This window comes from Coenobita brevimanus, chromosome 66, assembly GCF_032717465.1.
Source record: "Coenobita brevimanus isolate Jiangsu-jjx chromosome 66, ASM3271746v2, whole genome shotgun sequence".
Lineage (NCBI taxonomy): Eukaryota > Metazoa > Arthropoda > Malacostraca > Decapoda > Coenobitidae > Coenobita > Coenobita brevimanus.
Window position 1 is genome coordinate 35,214,728 of NC_137019.1, and position 17,531 is coordinate 35,232,258.

Here is a 17,531-nt window from a genome sequence, read left to right on the forward strand (position 1 = left end):
ATTATAAGAATATCTTGTTAGGTGTTGACAAATTCTAAAGGCTGTGTAAATTCAAAGAAATTCATTACACAGCTTTACGTCGGTGTAGATTTAACAATACCAGAATCAAAGCTGTCTTAATTCATCAGAATCTCATTGAACAGTCACACGTCTGTGTAGATTTAACAAAGAACTTTTTAAGGCTGTGCGAATTCAGCAGAATCTCATTTCAGAGCTTTGAGAAAGTCTGTCAGAAATAAAGGCTTCAGAAGGTTTTAATACAGTTTCAGAACAATGTAGATAAGTAACTATTTCTTCTCTGACACAGTTATAAGGCGGTGTAAGGAAACTATGAACCGTAACTGTGCTGTCTTTTGCTCATTATTGATTCACTTCATTAAGAAACGTGACGAGATGGTGAGCAGTGATTATCGAAGCTCCATATGGGATGTTTGGAGCCCAACTGTTTTCAGAATTTTACGAATGAGTTTCCTTTGTGTAATAAATGATGCGATATTCTTGTCCACAACCGTACATTAATCAGCAGTAGACGAAACAGTCAGTGTCTCAGTACGGTTGGACATGGCTTTGAAGTAAACAAAATAATACATATTAATGCTGGAATAAATCGCTAGGATTTGACAGAGTTTTGGATCAGTTTAAAAGATCTTATTAGGTTCTGGCACAATTTGATAAAGTGTGGATCATCCTACAAGTGCTATTGGTTTCCGAACACTTCTATCTCAGCGATTTATTTTTCCAGTTACACTTGAACATTCTCTAGCGTGATATTTAATGTCTTAATATGTACATAATTTGCATCACCAAAATACAAGAGGAAATATAGACATGTTGTGGAAAATAACTGCTATGGAGGAGGTGTTACAAAATCATCAAAGGCACTTGTAATATGACTGTGAGAAAGCTATGACTCACAGTGTACGTAGTTGTGGTGCTACGGTGCAGAGGTCGTGAGGAACGGTGGTAAGGGAGGCGCGGTCGATCCTGACTGACTCCAGGCTCACCGTACCGTTCAGGTCAGGGAACTCATGTAGCTGGTGGGCCTCCTTCAGAATACTGTGGCAAAAAAAGAAGATGGAGAAGAATTAGAAGAAGCAAATTTACTGTATATATCTTTCTACCTGCGGATCCTGAGTGACAGAAAATTATTAACCTTACTTCTTGTGTTATTTGCTATTTCTATGGTATATATTATCATTGCAATAATAATAAATAATAATAATAATAATAATAATAGGCCTAATAATAATTTTTGCTGCCTCCACACGACTGTATTCAGCTATGTACAGTGGCGATAACTGAGGACGACTCCAAATCCTTCACAGCACAACGTCCGGCCTCATAAGAACAATATTTTCCCGAGGTCGTCGGATTACATTAAACAGATATATAAATTAACTGTATTCAGAAACAATAAAGGTCATGGAAATTATTAACCTTCATATGCACAATGGGATGGCGGCGTCTTGTTATAATTTATGTTTGGTATTTCCAGATATTTTGATGAAACTTACCGAGGGCTTCAATACTTCCTTCACTTTACTTTGGTCAAAAATTATCATCCCTCCAACTTGAATATGGAGCTATAACAATAGACTGACTTTTGAATATGATACTATAGTCCTTTCACCGCAAGAAGTCCGTTCAGGGTGGGGCCCAGCTGGTGAATCACCTCTAGCGATGCTGCCAAATCAACCGTAGTACATGCCTCTCTCTCTTATTTCCCATCTATGTACTATTTGAAATTATTTTTCATATTCTGTATATAGTAAAGGAAGCTATATAGTACATTGAGTACCACTTTTTAGAATTATAACAACGATTTGAATGAATTCTATGACACGTGGCAAGGCTTTTTTCCCATGTTGCCACGCCGAGGTCGGCGAGGGACCCAGGGTCACTCCCTGTCTAGCCACCACCCAGGATGGAAGGTCCCACAACTCCCACCCGCTCCCGCTCGAGAGACTTTTACCTCATAGGTGGTGTGGAAAAAAAGTTGAAAATAAATAATATATATATATATATATATATATATATATATATATATATATATATATATATATACATATACTGTATATACATATATATATATACATATATGTATATATACATATATATATATATATATATATATATATATATATATATATATATATATATACATATATGTATATATATATATATATACATATATATACATATATATATACATATATATATATATATATATATATATATATATATATATACATATATGTATATATACATATATATATATATATATATATATATATATATATACATATATATATATATATATATATATATATATATATATATATATATATATATATATATATATATATATATATATATATATATATATATATATATATATATATATATATATATATATATATATATATATATATATATATATATATATATATATATATATATATATATATATATATATATATATATATATATATATGTATATATATATATATATATATATATATATATATATATATATGTATATATATATATATATATATATATATATATATATATATATATATATATATGTATATATATATATATATGTATATATATATATATATATATATATATATATGTATATATATATATATATATATATATATATATATATATATATATATATATATATATATATATATATATATATATATATATATATATATATATATATATATATATATATATAAATATATACATTTATATATATGTATATATATATATATATATATATATATATATATATATATATATATATATATATATGTATATATATATATATATATATATATAGAGAGAGAGAGAGAGAGAGAGAGAGAGAGAGAGAGAGAGAGAGAGAGAGAGAGAGAGAGAGAGAGAGGGAGGGAGGGAGGGAGGGAGAGAGAAACAGGTGGGATGGGGGTAGGTAGAGAGACAGAGTGATAATCCGATAACTGGTGGTCAAATTGGCAACGTCACACTCGGGGAAATTCCAACTTCTGCCACACCCTGAACGGACTTCTTGCTGCGAAAGAAGTATAGTCACGAGGAAGTTCTACAGAAAGGATGTAGAGCCACAGTGTTATATTTTCTTCCACTGAGCTATGTGAAATAAGCTGCAAAAGGACGAAAATTTGAGCCAAGTCAGCGTGAAAGAACTATGGTAGTGATGAGGTTGAAGGATTGTTTTTAATCGCTAAATCTGAATTAAATCTTTAGGACACCTTAAAAAAAAAAATGTCGACGGAATGTTCACTGTTTTCTTCTTTTGTGCTTCTCTTTTCATTTTGTAAAGAGGAATTAAAGTTCAGATGATGATGTTCCCTGCGTATCAAGTAACTCACACCAACACATCTTTTCAGCTTAACAAACTCTTAAATTGGTACCCAGAATAAATGTAAGCTTTGTAATGGCAAGCAGTCAAAGAGGTCCATTTTTGAGCTAAATAAACCCTTCCATCGACAATACGAAATAAAACTTGCTATATTGTGGGGCATGCAGGCTGATACAACTAGGGCACCAGGTATCTTCCCAGCTTAGTAAGAATAGTATTTAAATTCAAAGACAGCTAAGCATGTCTTTAGTGGACTAATGAGTGTTTCAAGATAGATTCCATTTTTCACAGCGTGTTGAAAATACTGGAAGATACAAGGGTTCTCTGCTAACCTAAGTAGAATAGTGCGGTGATAGGGAGATTATAACAAAGAAGGCATCAACGTAATATAGCAGAAAAGATGTCAATTTGATGAATCTATAAAATGCAATACCATCTTGTTTACAGTATTTATTCATTCATTTATTTATACTGCTGTTTATAGACGATCAAAACAACATATTCATCACTACCCACATTAACACAATAAAAACAGGGCTAAATGAACACTTGTACAGGAACACAGAATACACCTACAGCTTAGTGAGTGCCGGCAGGTTGGTAAATGCCCTGTGGTGGACGGTACGCAGGGGGTTGGACTGCAGCCACACCTCCTGCAGCCGCGTCAGCCCCGTCAGTGTGTGTTCTGCCACGTAGCTCACTCGATTGCCACTCAGTAGTCTTGAGGTGAAATGTAAAATGTTGTTACCCTCTTCATGATGGAGTTTGAACATCAGTCTGGTATAACACACACACACACACACACACACACACACACACACACACACACACACACACACACACACACACACACACCTTCAAGATTCAGAAAGTAGAAAAGCAACACTTGTGGACATAGCCAGATTTATGCCTTCATACTTTACTTACCATTAAATCTTGGCTAACAACTTTATTATTTTACTATACCTAAAAATGGACATCCTTACCCTCTCCTGTCCCAGCTTGAGTTAGTGTAATAAAATGATCTGAAGTTAAGGCGGAGGAAATATTAAATATGACTGGATGGAGGATGGTAATGAGGCGTGGTAAGATGCGGACGTAGGTGTAGCCTCAATGCAAGGAGAGATGAGGAGGATGAGAGAAACAGAGCACGGGAAAACGATGAAGATGAGAGAGAGAGAGAGAGAGAGAGAGAGAGAGAGAGAGAGAGAGAGAGAGAGAGAGAGTACTTACAGCTGGCGTAGGTTGCGACAGTGAGTGACCTGTGGTATTTCCTTCAGTCTGTTCTCACCCAGATCTCTGTAAACCACAATATACCACATTACACCACCACACCACAATATACCACATTACACCATCACAGCACAATATACCACATTACACCATCACACCACCATATACCACTTTACACCACCACACCACAGCTTATCACGTTATTTCACGACACCACAACTTGTCTCGTAACACCTTGTTCTAAGAGACATTCTACTGTGTAATCTCAGTATCATATCCCTAACCACACAAACCCTTACAACATATCAGTGTGTGTGTGTGTGTGTGTGTGTGTGTGTGTGTGTGTGTGTGTGTGTGTGTGTGTGTGTGTGTGTGTGTGTGTGTGTGTGTGTGTGTGTGTGTGTGTGTGTGTGTGTGTGTGTGTGTGTGTGTGTGTGTGTGTGTGTGTGTGTGTGTGTGTGTGTGTGTGTGTGTGTGTGTGTGTGTGTGTGTGTGTGTGTGTGTGTGTGTGTGTGTGTGTGTGTGTGTGTGTGTGTGTGTGTGTGTGTGTGTGTGTGTGTGTGTGTGTGTGTGTGTGTGTGTGTGTGTGTGTGTGTGTGTGTGTGTGTGTGTGTGTGTGTGTGTGTGTGTGTGTGTGTGTGTGTGTGTGTGTGTGTGTGTGTGTGTGTGTGTGTGTGTGTGTGTGTGTGTGTGTGTGTGTGTGTGTGTGTGTGTGTGTGTGTGTGTGTGTGTGTGTGTGTGTGTGTGTGTGTGTGTGTGTGTGTGTGTGTGTGTGTGTGTGTGTGTGTGTGTGTGTGTGTGTGTGTGTGTGTGTGTGTGTGTGTGTGTGTGTGTGTGTGTGTGTGTGTGTGTGTGTGTGTGTGTGTGTGTGTGTGTGTGTGTGTGTGTGTGTGTGTGTGTGTGTGTGTGTGTGTGTGTGTGTGTGTGTGTGTGTGTGTTACTTACAGAATCTCCAGCCTCGTAAGGTTGGTGAGTGCCCCTTCCTCCACACTGCTAAGACGGTTCTGGTGTAGTAACCTGAAGGCAGAAAAAGAACAGGACGGTGTATATGGCTGCTTATTAATTGTACAGAGGCAACTGGATGACAGTGAAGGACAGGGAGATACAGTCAGACGGATAGCAAAACCATTGAGTGAGTTTCAGGTATAGACTGATAGATAGGTATGTAGGTGAGTAGGTAAATAGGTTGAGATGGATAGGCATATAGACTGGTAGGTAGGTAGGCAGAAAGAGAAAGAGAGGGGGGGGTTAGTAGGTAGGCAGATAGGTAAAGAGGTCCGCAGATAGACAGTTAGATAGATATAGGTAGATAAGTAGAAATACAGATATACAGACTGACTGAGTGAATAAGTAACATCCTTATCTTCAGCTCATTGATTTAGATAACAGCGATAGTTCTCTCTCTGACCAACAGCCCCGAAAGGACCCAAAGGTCACCTGCTGCATGTGTACTCCTTTCTAAATATTGATGGATAAGAGAGAGAGAGAGAGAGAGAGAGAGAGAGATGGATAGATAGACAGATAGACAGACAGAGGGAGGAACAGGAAGAATAAGTACTGTATACAGCAAGCAGCATCACCTCCTCGTACCCTGATTACCTGGATTGGAGTTCACAGGTGTGCCTTTCAAACAGCTGATTATTTAGTACACCTGGGGGCAATACCACCTTTCCGCTGGCTCCAGGTAGTGTCTGAACCTAACGAGACCTTCCTGAGCTAAAAATTTAACTCATCGCTACGAGCCCTTTATTGTTGTTATTATTATTATTATTATTTAATTATTATTATTATTATTATTATTATTATTATTATTATTCTCCGACAGGGGGAATATGTTTTCGCCCCTGGGTGTTTGTTTGTTTATTTCTCTGTCTATTAGCAGGATTACTCAAAAACTAAGAGAGAGATCTGGACCAAATTTGGTGGGTAGATAGCCCATGTCCTAGGGAACAATCGATTAAGTTTTGGGACCGATCTGATTCGTATTACAGATTCAGGATCCGGAAAACACTTTTTACGAAACTTTACGCAATTTACTGATTACTCTGTAAACTAGTAACATTATAAACTTACAGTATAAGCAGTTTGGTGAGTCTTCCCACGTCACTGGCCTTCAGCTCAGTCAGTAGATTTATACCCAGGTTCCTGCAGGGGGGGGGGGCACAGCATCCTTAAGTGAATTACAGGTTTAACAGAGTCTTTCTTAACTTACTACGTGACCTAATCAATTCAAAGTGATTCTGAAGACCATGTCCTTCGCGATTTAGTCTGCACATTACACCGTACTATCCTCTTTTACGCCAGTGATGCAAATCATATATGTATGGATGGATGGCTGGATAGATGAATGGATGGGTGGATGGATGGATGGATGGATGGATGGATTTTTTACTTGTTTTTTCCATCCTCTGTTCATCTGCCGCCTAAAAATTATGTGAATATTAAGGTGCGATATAAACTGCATATTATAATGTTAAAGTTTACACTGCACAATAAATCGCGAAGAAAGTGGTGCAACGAAGCTTCCTGCGCCACCACGAACAAGACCCATAAATACTACTACTACTACTAATAATAATAATAATGATAATAATAATAATAATAATAATAATAATAATAATGATAATAATAATAATAATAATAATAATAATAATAATAATAATAATAATTTAAAGCTAAGTATTGATGTGTACAGGTCATGGCTACAGGCAGTCCTTAAACACATGGAAATGCTTTGGATGAAAATAAAATTGAGTTGGGATGTACAATACAGTATATGGGTAAAAAGTTATGCCTGTTTTATTATGGTTATCGACAAATGAAAAAAAAAAAATAGTGATTAGTATGCACAATTCATGGCTACAGACGGTCATCAAACACTCTTGGATGAAGACAAAACTGAGCTGGTACATACACCATATGGGTAAAAACAACTATAAATGTAATAATATGGTTTTGGATAAATTATAAAAAAGGAATTGGTACGTACACTGCGTGGGTAAAGCCAGTCACAAAACAGTTTATGAAAAGTGAAGGATAATTAAAATATAAAGTGTTCGTGCGTGTAGTATAAGAATTTAAGTAAGTGTAGTGATGGCCCGGAAGGAAGGCAGTAGTGAAGGCGTCCCTCCTCTCTGCCCGTGACATGAAAGTAATATGACCTACAAGGAATAGTATCTTGACATCTTCACTAGTATGACTTCTTGTTTGTGGTATTTTTATTACTTCCAAACATTTCACTCAAAAGATTCTCTCAAAAGGAAAAGTTAGATGGCTCCTTGGTTGACCCCTTCACTAGACGGGGTCTCTCCTGAGTTGAATAAAATCGCTTAGCTGTGGGTGAACTAAAATGCAATTGATTTAACCTTAGTATTGAAGATTCATGAAGAAGTACAGTGCAGAACAGTATTGAAGATTCATGAAGAAGTACAGTGCAGAACAGCTAATGAGAAAAAAAAATCTTCCCAATAAAGATACAGGTTACAAATGAATAAGAACATACTACTAAGTACGAAGTTGTAGTATTGAAAAAGCTACAGTATCGTACAGTGAATAAGAAAAAAATATTCTTGCTAATAAAGGTAAAGACAAATGAATACGAACATAATATCAAGTACAGAGATTAGCAGGATGTGGGAAACGTGTGGGGAATTTTAGTAGGATATTCGTGGGTTATTTTTGAGCAACAAATTCTATATCAACACGGGTCCAGCTAGCCGCCTTTATAGAGCTACAGCTGCTTGTGCCTTTGTGGGTGAATTATGAGAGAGAATTATGAGAAAGATCATTTTCCGTCATGTGGCCATCAGTAACAGTAAAGTAGTTCCACAACTGTTAAGATTTAGACCTACCGTAAGTTTATATATACAGTTTATCCCTCAAAAATTATCTAAAAGTAACCTCAAGTTTCTTATATATTTTCTGGGACACCCTATTATTGTAGAGATTTAACGTACAGTGTGTGAAGTGAGGTAAGGGAGGTGAGGGCTGGGGGGAAGACAGTCAAGGCATTGCCCTCCAGTGACACCTCCCGCAGCGTCGCCGGCAGCGCACCCTCACTTAGCACAGACACAAGGTTTTTATCCAGCTTCCTGAAATGACAGAAACATTGCCTGAAATGAAGGAAAACTGCCTGAAATAAAGAAACTGCCTGAAATAACAAAAAACTGCCTGATATAAGGGACAAACTGCCTGAAATAAAGGAAAACTGTTTGGAATAAAGGAAGAACTGTCTGAAATAAGGGAAGAACTGCCTCAAATAAGGAAAAAATAAACTGCCTGAAATAGGGAAAATGCCTGAAACAAGGGATGAACTACTAGAAATAAGGAGAAAATGCCTTTAATAAGGGGAAACTGCCTGAAATAGGGGTAAAATTGCCTGAAAAAAGGTAAAACTGGCTGAAATAAGGGGAAACCTGCTTGAAATAAGGGACACAGCCTGAAATAAAGAAAAAATGTCTGAAATTAGGGTAAAGCTGCTGGACGTAAATGAAAAACTGCGTGAAATAAGAGAGAGATTATAAAAAACAAAAGCACATAGACAATGCATACCTCCGCCAAGGCTTCACCATTCCCTCTTTTGACCTTGACCTCTGATCTTTTTCCCCCAAACATATAATCACCTGCTACTTCAAAGTTGAAAAAAAAAAAAAAAAAAAACACTCAGAGGATACATACCTCCTCTGAACAACACCTCCTTCCCCAGTTTTAACCTTCACCTCTAGGCTTCTGAGGCCAAAATATAGTCACTTGTTCCTCTGATGAGCTTCAATCTTTATGTCAATTTTGGTGCATTTCCAGCCAATGGTTTTTCCATAATAATGCTAATATACGGACAAGAAGAAGAACAAACCAAGCCAAAATTGTAACCTCAGTGGATATAATTAACGATTTTGCTGCAAATGTGGACACGAGACTGAAAAATGGTATGCTGAGTGGGAGAGAAACACGGGCTAGAGCTTGATTTATTTTCCCTAACGTTTCTATCCACACACAACCCATCTTGAGGATAAAAGCTGGTTCTGTGTAGCCCGGAAAGTTAAAGAAAATAAAGAATTCAAGCTCTAACCTGTGTCTTTCTCCCACCCAACATTTCCACTTGTCACAATGGATCCTCTCCGTACATAGGTATCTTATGGTTAGATGCTTTATGACTGCGCCCCCTTCCCCCCAGAAAAATAGTTTCAAGGTCAAGTTCAGCTGGGGTATGAAGGTCACATAAAAAAAAAAGACAGCATCCCAGAGGCCTACAGTAGAAGACGGATTTTTTGGTGTCAGTATTATCATTATTATTATTATTGTTGCTGTTATTGCCGAAGTTATTGTTGTTTTCACTGCTGCTGGCATTACTTGTGACAAGGACCATAAGGTGTTCATGGCATTCATGGATCCGGAAAAAGCATACGACAAAGTAGACAGAGAAGGATTGTGGAAAGTTTTGCTCATGTATGGTGTAGATGGCAAGCTGCTAGGTGCTGTCAGGAGTTTTTATGATGGTGGTGAAGAATATGTAAGGATTAATGGGCATCTAAGTGAATGGTTCACGATCGGTGTGGGCGTGCTACAAGGTTTTGTGATGTCCCCATGGTTGTTCAATATATATATATATATATATATATATATATATATATATATATATATATATATATATATATATATATATGGGGTGATGAGAGAAGTAAAAACACGAGTAATGGAGAGAGGGATGGCGTTGGTAATGAATGGTGTTAGATGGAATATCTCAAATTTGTTGTATGCTGATGATGCAGTACTACTTGCAAGTACCGGACAAGAACTTTGTAGGCTAGTGCAGAGTTTGCTGATGTCTGTGAGCGTCGTGCCTTGAGAGTAAATGTAGAGAAGAGTAAAGTGATGGTTATTGAGAGAGAAGGTGACTCCCAGTGTGATCTCAGAGTGAATGGAGAGAGCCTGGAATTGGTGAGAGAGTTCAAATACTTGGGCACAGTGTTTGAAAAGAGAGGAAAATGTGCAAAAGAAGTTGAAAGTAGAGTGACACAAGGAAGAAGGCAGCTGGTGCAGTGAAGGCCTTGATAAGAAACAGAGGCTTGAGTGTTGCAGCTGCACGAGGCTTACATGAAGGAGTGTTAGTGCCAACTTTAACATATGGTTGTGAGACACTGGTGTGGCATGAAAATGAAAAGTCAAGAGTAAGAGCAGTGGAGATGGGACCACTGAGGAATGTATGTGGAGTACAGAGGGTGGATAGGATACGAAATAATGTGATTCGTGAAAGTGTGGAGTGAGGAAGTCTGTAGACACCAGAATCAAAGAGAGAGTCCTGAGATGATATGGTCATGTGGAAAGAATGGATAACAATAGAGTGGTGAAAAAGGTATACCTGAGCGAATTTGAAGGAGGGAGGAGGCGAGGTAGGCCAAGAAGGTGGAGAGATATGGTAGATGAGTGTTTGAGGAAGAGAAGTTTGGAAGTCGGTGAGGCCAGGGAACTGACAAGAAATCGAGCTGGCTGGATGAATGTCGTGAGGAGGAATGCATGATCCGGGATTTTGGCACCCCTTGTGAGCATGGCAGCGTCCGGATTGACTCAATCGGATACATTTGTGTGAAGCTGCAGAATGTGGTGAATGGTTTTGGCGTATCCGGTAGAGCCAGGATTCCGGGGGCTTGAATGATGAGTGAATGAAAGCGTGGCCTATTTGGATTGGACAAATTTGTGCTGTCTGGACATTGCTACTATTCCTCACCCTGCCCTTGGGTGGGAAAGGAGGTCCGGATGATGATGATGACGATGATATTTATGATGATGATGATGATGATGATGATGATGATTTATTGTTGTTGTTTTGTTGTTGTTGCTTTTGTTACTGATTTTGTTGCTGTTATTACTGCTGTTTTTTTTGTTGCCAGTATTATTATTATTTATATTATTATTATTATTATTATTATTATTATTATTATCACCATTGTTATTATTATTACCATTATTGTCGTTGCTATTGTTGTTAATGGTGATATATATATATTTTTTTTTGGGGGGTTCATTGTTATTATTGCACAACAGTAGCAATTATGCAGTACTTAAAATCATATTTGATGATGTGTTTTACCTGTACTGTACAATTGTCAGATTTCGCGGCTCATAGGCCCCTATTCTAGTCGGTTAATAAAGAAGCTCCCTAACACCTCTTCCTAAACGGTTTATTTTGCTTATTACACCTTGCCTCCTTCTTCTGTGTTGCTTATATCATTCTTATATCACCATACTCTGCATAAATAGCTTAAAAAACGATTATAATCAGTCATATCCAAAAATAAATCGGTAAGGATGAGGTGTTAAGGAGCTTCCTTAACTGACGTGAATACGAGCCATGATCAGACCCCCTATGTACTGCCGCGTGTTCCGTTGGTCTAGTGCGGCAGTGTCGATCAATATAATTGTTTGACAAGATAGTCACCTCGCCCGGACGAAGCCCGAGGAGGTATTGTGTTTGGTCTAGTTTGTTTGTTCGTTTGTTTGTTTGCTAGTAAGATAGCGGATAAACGGCTGAATGAAATTACATTAAATTTTCAGCATATGTGGCCACTGGTCTCCGAAGGAACTTGTTTCATTCTGGAGGTAATGTCTTCCAATCTACCAGAAGACCCGCCGACATGTCGTAAAAATACCCCCGCTAATACCAATACACCAGTCCTGTATGAGACAGCCCTAGCATGTATTCAATATGGACGGTGGGTGTTAGCGCCGAAGTGGTGACATGTAGAGGTTTATGGTATGTAGGAGGACTGCTGGGCCTTGATAGCAGGCTGTGAAGCCTATGCCCAGAGTCGGACACATAAAAAAAAAAAAAAAAAAAAAAAAAAAAATCAAAAAGGCGAAACGCAAGGCCAAGGAGTTCCATAGGGCGAGTTCTTGGATGTGAAATTAGTCACGCCATTACCGTAGAACCGTAGACTTTATCTGGGAGTTTCACAGGGCAAGTGTAAACTGATGTTAGATGCGGCTTAAATTGTTTACTGACACTAAATGGCAGTACCGAATGACTATTTAACAGCGCTAAAAATAACTGCTGTCAGGCGAGGTATGTTGTGCCCCGCACCACTCTTTTTTTTTTTTTTTTTTTTTTTTTTATGGTGTAGCCAAATCCATAACAACATGAATTCTAAGGTCCCCACATCCTCACCCACTGTACTAGTTGCAGTCAATATTTTTCTGGTATTATTATGTATCCTACTAATTGTAAGACCTTCGTCTGTAGAATCTAACTACTGTAGGAATTGGTCTCGCCTGAATAAGTTCAAGTTACCGATCCGAGCAGGCAAATGGATGTTATAAGCAGTCATCAACAAATTAGTGTGTGCTGCATTCACTGTTTTTTTTAAGTGAGTTTGTAGTATTCCATGCCTTTGTCTTTTCCAGTGAGATATTCTTAGTTATTGCTTTAAACGTCTTGGGCTGTATAGTATCTAGCAGCAGTCCTAATATGAAGACAGACTGCAGATATCTCAGAGCTCTCTAAGTCGCATGCCTTATTGAAAGGCATAGTACAGACTTAGGCTCATTTTCTTGTTGGTTGAGGAGCTCCCTAACACCCATTCCTTAACGATTTATTTTGGGAGATGGCTGGTTAATATCCTTTTGTACGTTATTTTTGCCGAGTGTGGCGATATGGGAAGGAATCATTTTTAACACAGAGGAGGACAGTAAGATATAAAAAGCAAAATAAATCGCATAGGGAAAGGTGTTAGAAAGCTTCCTCAACCGACGAGAATACGAGCCTTAGCGCTAATTCCACATAATATGAACAAGTCACTCATAGCGCCTAAAGGCTTAACAATCTTCGTCAATATTATAAGTGATCCATACATGCAGTGTCCAAATCACAGTCAAAACCTCAATTTTGATCGCATTTATATATCATCCCATCCTGGTGGTTTGATGCAGGCAGTTATCTGCCATATCCTGAGCGCTAGGAGCCGTGGGTGACAGTAAAGCCAGACTGTGCACCAGAACTGTGGGTGACAGTAAAGCCAGACTGTGCACTAGAAGCCGTGGGTGACGGTAAAGCCAGACTGTGCACTAGAAGCCGTGTGTGACAGTAAAGCCAGACTGTCAGAATAAGGATCGAAAACTGACTCTTAGTTTTGCGTCTATTAGTTCTTCTGTAGAATGGCAATCTTCTCTTCATGCTGGGACTTATGTGATCAGTATCTAATCTACCAAAAGTACAAGGAGAAAAGGAGCTAGAATATCTCCCTGCATGAGACTCGTGTAATGCCCAAGAAGTCTGACAGTCCATCCGTGGTGTGTCAAATTATAACTATACAATTTAGAGGAGCAACACATTACGTTTCATGAAATCCAACAGGCCACCTGCTGATCTACGAGTACACGGGGTTTATTAGTCACGTAACAGCCAGATCTACTTACTCCTCCAAGGACATAAGACATAGGTGACGTATCTATTGAAGAGTCTCAATGATACAATTCATTATATGTACCTAACTGTACCTACACATATGTATTAATGTTTCGAATAGTGTTGGACCATATTTTGGGGATGTGGTGTATTTTTATAGTTGCACTAAGTTCAGATTTTTTGTTGCACTGTCAGTAAGTTTGTGTGTGTGGATGAGTAATTTGGTGAGTGTGTCGTCCTGTCTCGGCTACATCCATAGGGAGGAAATGCCTAGGTATTTGTATGTATGTATCAATGTTATTTTATGTACAAATATGTGGTCAATAAAATGTCTGTTAATCTATGTACGTACAGTAGCTATCTACCTAATTTGCTGATGACCAAAACAACATGAAGCTGGACTACCCAACTAACGAAGGTCACGGTATGATACTTACAGGACTTGGAGGGGAAGCTGTTGTAAGATGCCAGGTGCAATGCTCTTGATCTTGTTTCCAGACAAGATTCTGTAATAAAGTATACAACTGGCGTTACTCTTACATTATTATTATTATTATTATTATTATTATTATTATTATTAGTAGTAGTAGTAGTAGTAGTAGTAGTAGTAGTAGTAGTAGCAGTATTTTTATCTTTATCATTATTGTTATTACCTCCGCTAAGGAGGTTATGTTTTTGCTAGCGTTGGTTTGTTTGTCTGTTAACAAGATTACTCAGAAAGTTATAAACGGATTTTCCTTATATTTTTTGGAGGGGTAAGATATGGCCTGAGGAAGAATCCATTAGATTTTGGTGGTGATGGATCATCATCCGGATCCAGAAATTTTTTGTTTGTTTGTAGCGATATCTCCAAAAAGTTCTCAATGAATTCCAATGAAGCTTTGTGAAACGGTGGGCCAAGGACCAAGAAAGAATTTATTAATATTTGGGGCGGACCCGTATCCGGATTCCGCAGTGGCACTGACGGAGGTATGCCCTCTGTGAGTATTATTATTATTATTATTATTATTATTATTTTTATTATTGTTGTTGTTGTTTTTGTTGTTGTTGTTGTTATTCCACAGTGTCATTCAACCTTCACGTTAGTTACTACATAGAGTTAATTACTGACTGTCAACTTCAGAATAAGATGACAAACTCTTGTTATTAATCACTGTATAATTTTTTCAACCAACTCGGTCGCCTGGCACATCCCTTACCTTGCCTATTTCCGTACCTCGCTTTCTTATAAACTCATTTACCATATCCGTCAATCATCCTCTCATTTTTTTTAAATACAAGGAAGAAGGAACAAGAGGCCAGAAGCCCGCAAGATTGTTCCCTCAAGGGAAAAAACAAAACAAGATAATAAAGAACTACATTCAAGATCTGTTCATTTCAATATGCCAGGAAAGACTGCGTTTGAAAGACTGGAGGTTGTAACCAGAAGGAAATACAGACAGATGAAGATAGTTACAGAACTGGCCTGATGCATACATGAAGGACTGGGAGTAACGGTTAACTCTTCCACTCAGGAGTTGGACAGTAATGGAACGAGAGTTTGCCGCAAGAAAGGTGTTACGCGGCCGTCGTAGTGGTGGGGGGATGCAAACAGACAGTTCAGAGGAACAGTGATTGTTGAAGTGTCGATAGAAAAGAGATAAAGATTCAACAGTGCGGCGAAGAGATAGAGGTTGAAGGAAGGCAGTAAGAGGAGGAGGTTTAATTATACAAAAATTCTTTGACTCCACTCTGTTGAGACGAGCAGTATGTGGGGAGCCTTCCCACACATGACAGTTGTACTCTACACAAGGGCGAATAAAACCCGTGTATAGAGTCAACAACTGTGCAGTGGTAAACAAGGCACGGAGTCGCCTTAGCACACCTAATATTTTGGAAGTAGATTTTACAAGAGCGGTAATATGATCTTTCAAAGATAATTCCTGAGAGAATGAAACACCAAGTATGTTTAAAGATGATGCAGGACTATGTTGGTTTTTGTTAAAAATCAGAGGATACTCCTGCGGAATTTTTTGACAAGCTCAAAGATGTAAGAAATGATTTTTTGAAGCATTAAAAACAAGACTACTTTTACCTCAATCAGAGATATGAGCCAAGTCAGACATTAGGTGTGTCACAGCCTTATTCTTTGTTTGCTGAAGTAACTGCTGAAATGGATGCTGCGGGAAGCGAATGGAGAAGTGAAGGGTGGTATCATCAGTGTATGAGTGGAGCGGGCTAGATGTACAGCTTACAAGGCCATTGATAAACTGAAGGAAGAGAGTTGGTAACAGGTCAGGAGACTGAGGAACACCACTATGATAGCTCTAGCAGAAGAACCGTGGCCATCTACAACAGCTGCTATAGAACGACCAGAGAGGAAGTCAGAGATGGAGGCACAGATAGAGGGACAGAAACTGTACGAGTGCATTTGGAAATTAAAGATTTATGCTAGATATGATCAGAAGCCTTCGAGATGTCGAGTGCAATAGCCTGGATTACAGTCCCGAAAGGAGAATGACTAGGAATCGAAAGTTAGGTGCGATGATTGCCAGTGGAGCGTCCCTGACGGAACCCATACTGACGACCGGAAAGAAGGTTGTGATAGGAATCTAGCTTTAAACTTTTTAAATGAAGAATAAATTATAAAACTTTTGAATTACTGGATATTAAAGCAAACTGAGCGATAGTTAGAGGGCTGGGAATGGTCACCCATCTTTGGGATAGCCTGAATGAGAGCAAACTTTCAGCAAGAAGGAAAGGTACAAGTTGACAGACAGAGGAGAAAGAGTTTACCTAGGCAGGGTGTATCACAAAAGCACAGTTCTTGAGGACAACAGGAGGGACCCCATCAGGCCCATATGCCTTGTTAGTACTGAGACCATTGATGGCAGAAAATACATCATGTGAAGAAATTTTAATGTCAGCCATAAGGAAGTCAGAGGGGAGAAGTGATGGAGGAACAGCACCGGAATCGTCTAAGGTGGAATTGGAGAAGAAAGTCTGAGCAAAGAGATCTGCATCATCAGTAGAAGAGATAGCTACAGAGCCATGAGAGTGGAAAAGAGAAGGGAAGGATGATGAAGTAAATTCGTTAGAAAGGTTTTGGCAAGTTGCCAGAATGAGCGGGAAGAATATTAGAGAGGTCAAAGCATGTACCACGAATTAAATTATTTTCAGCTCAGCGAAAAACAGACTCAGCACAATTTCGGGCAGAAACATAAATGAGATGAGATTCAGGGTTGGGTTGACTCCGGTACCTTTTGTAGGCCCTCTCCTCGTTCTGACTGGACAGCATTAGAACAAGTGTGATTAAACCAAGGGTTTTTGCACTGGTCACAGGATAAGACAGAGGAATGTAGGCTATGCTTCCATGCGCAAGAGAATAGCATCCGTAATGCACAGGGCACATTCAGGTGACTCCCAGCCATGGCAGCGATGATCATTCCAGGGAAAATCAAAGAAGAACTGCCTGAGGGCCTCCCAATCAGCAGCTCCATCGTGCTACAGCTGCCGCTTCTTGGTAGAGTCCACAGGCCTTACTGGAGC

The 17,531-nt window shown here is 38.5% G+C and overlaps 1 protein-coding gene across 1 annotated transcript in view; it reads right to left on the bottom strand.

Moving 5' to 3' along the window:
• The window catches only part of LOC145405340 (uncharacterized), a 94,373-nt gene that overhangs the window by 28,648 nt on the left and 48,194 nt on the right, over positions 1-17,531 (bottom strand). Inside the window, exons 5-10 of the mRNA XM_080276751.1 lie at positions 8,563-8,697; positions 6,680-6,751; positions 5,552-5,623; positions 4,607-4,672; positions 3,950-4,093; positions 916-1,056 (exon numbers count right to left, since the gene is read on the bottom strand). Coding sequence (XP_080132877.1) covers positions 916-1,056; positions 3,950-4,093; positions 4,607-4,672; positions 5,552-5,623; positions 6,680-6,751; positions 8,563-8,697 — 630 coding nt within the window. The remainder of the gene's footprint in view (positions 1-915; positions 1,057-3,949; positions 4,094-4,606; positions 4,673-5,551; positions 5,624-6,679; positions 6,752-8,562; positions 8,698-17,531) is intronic.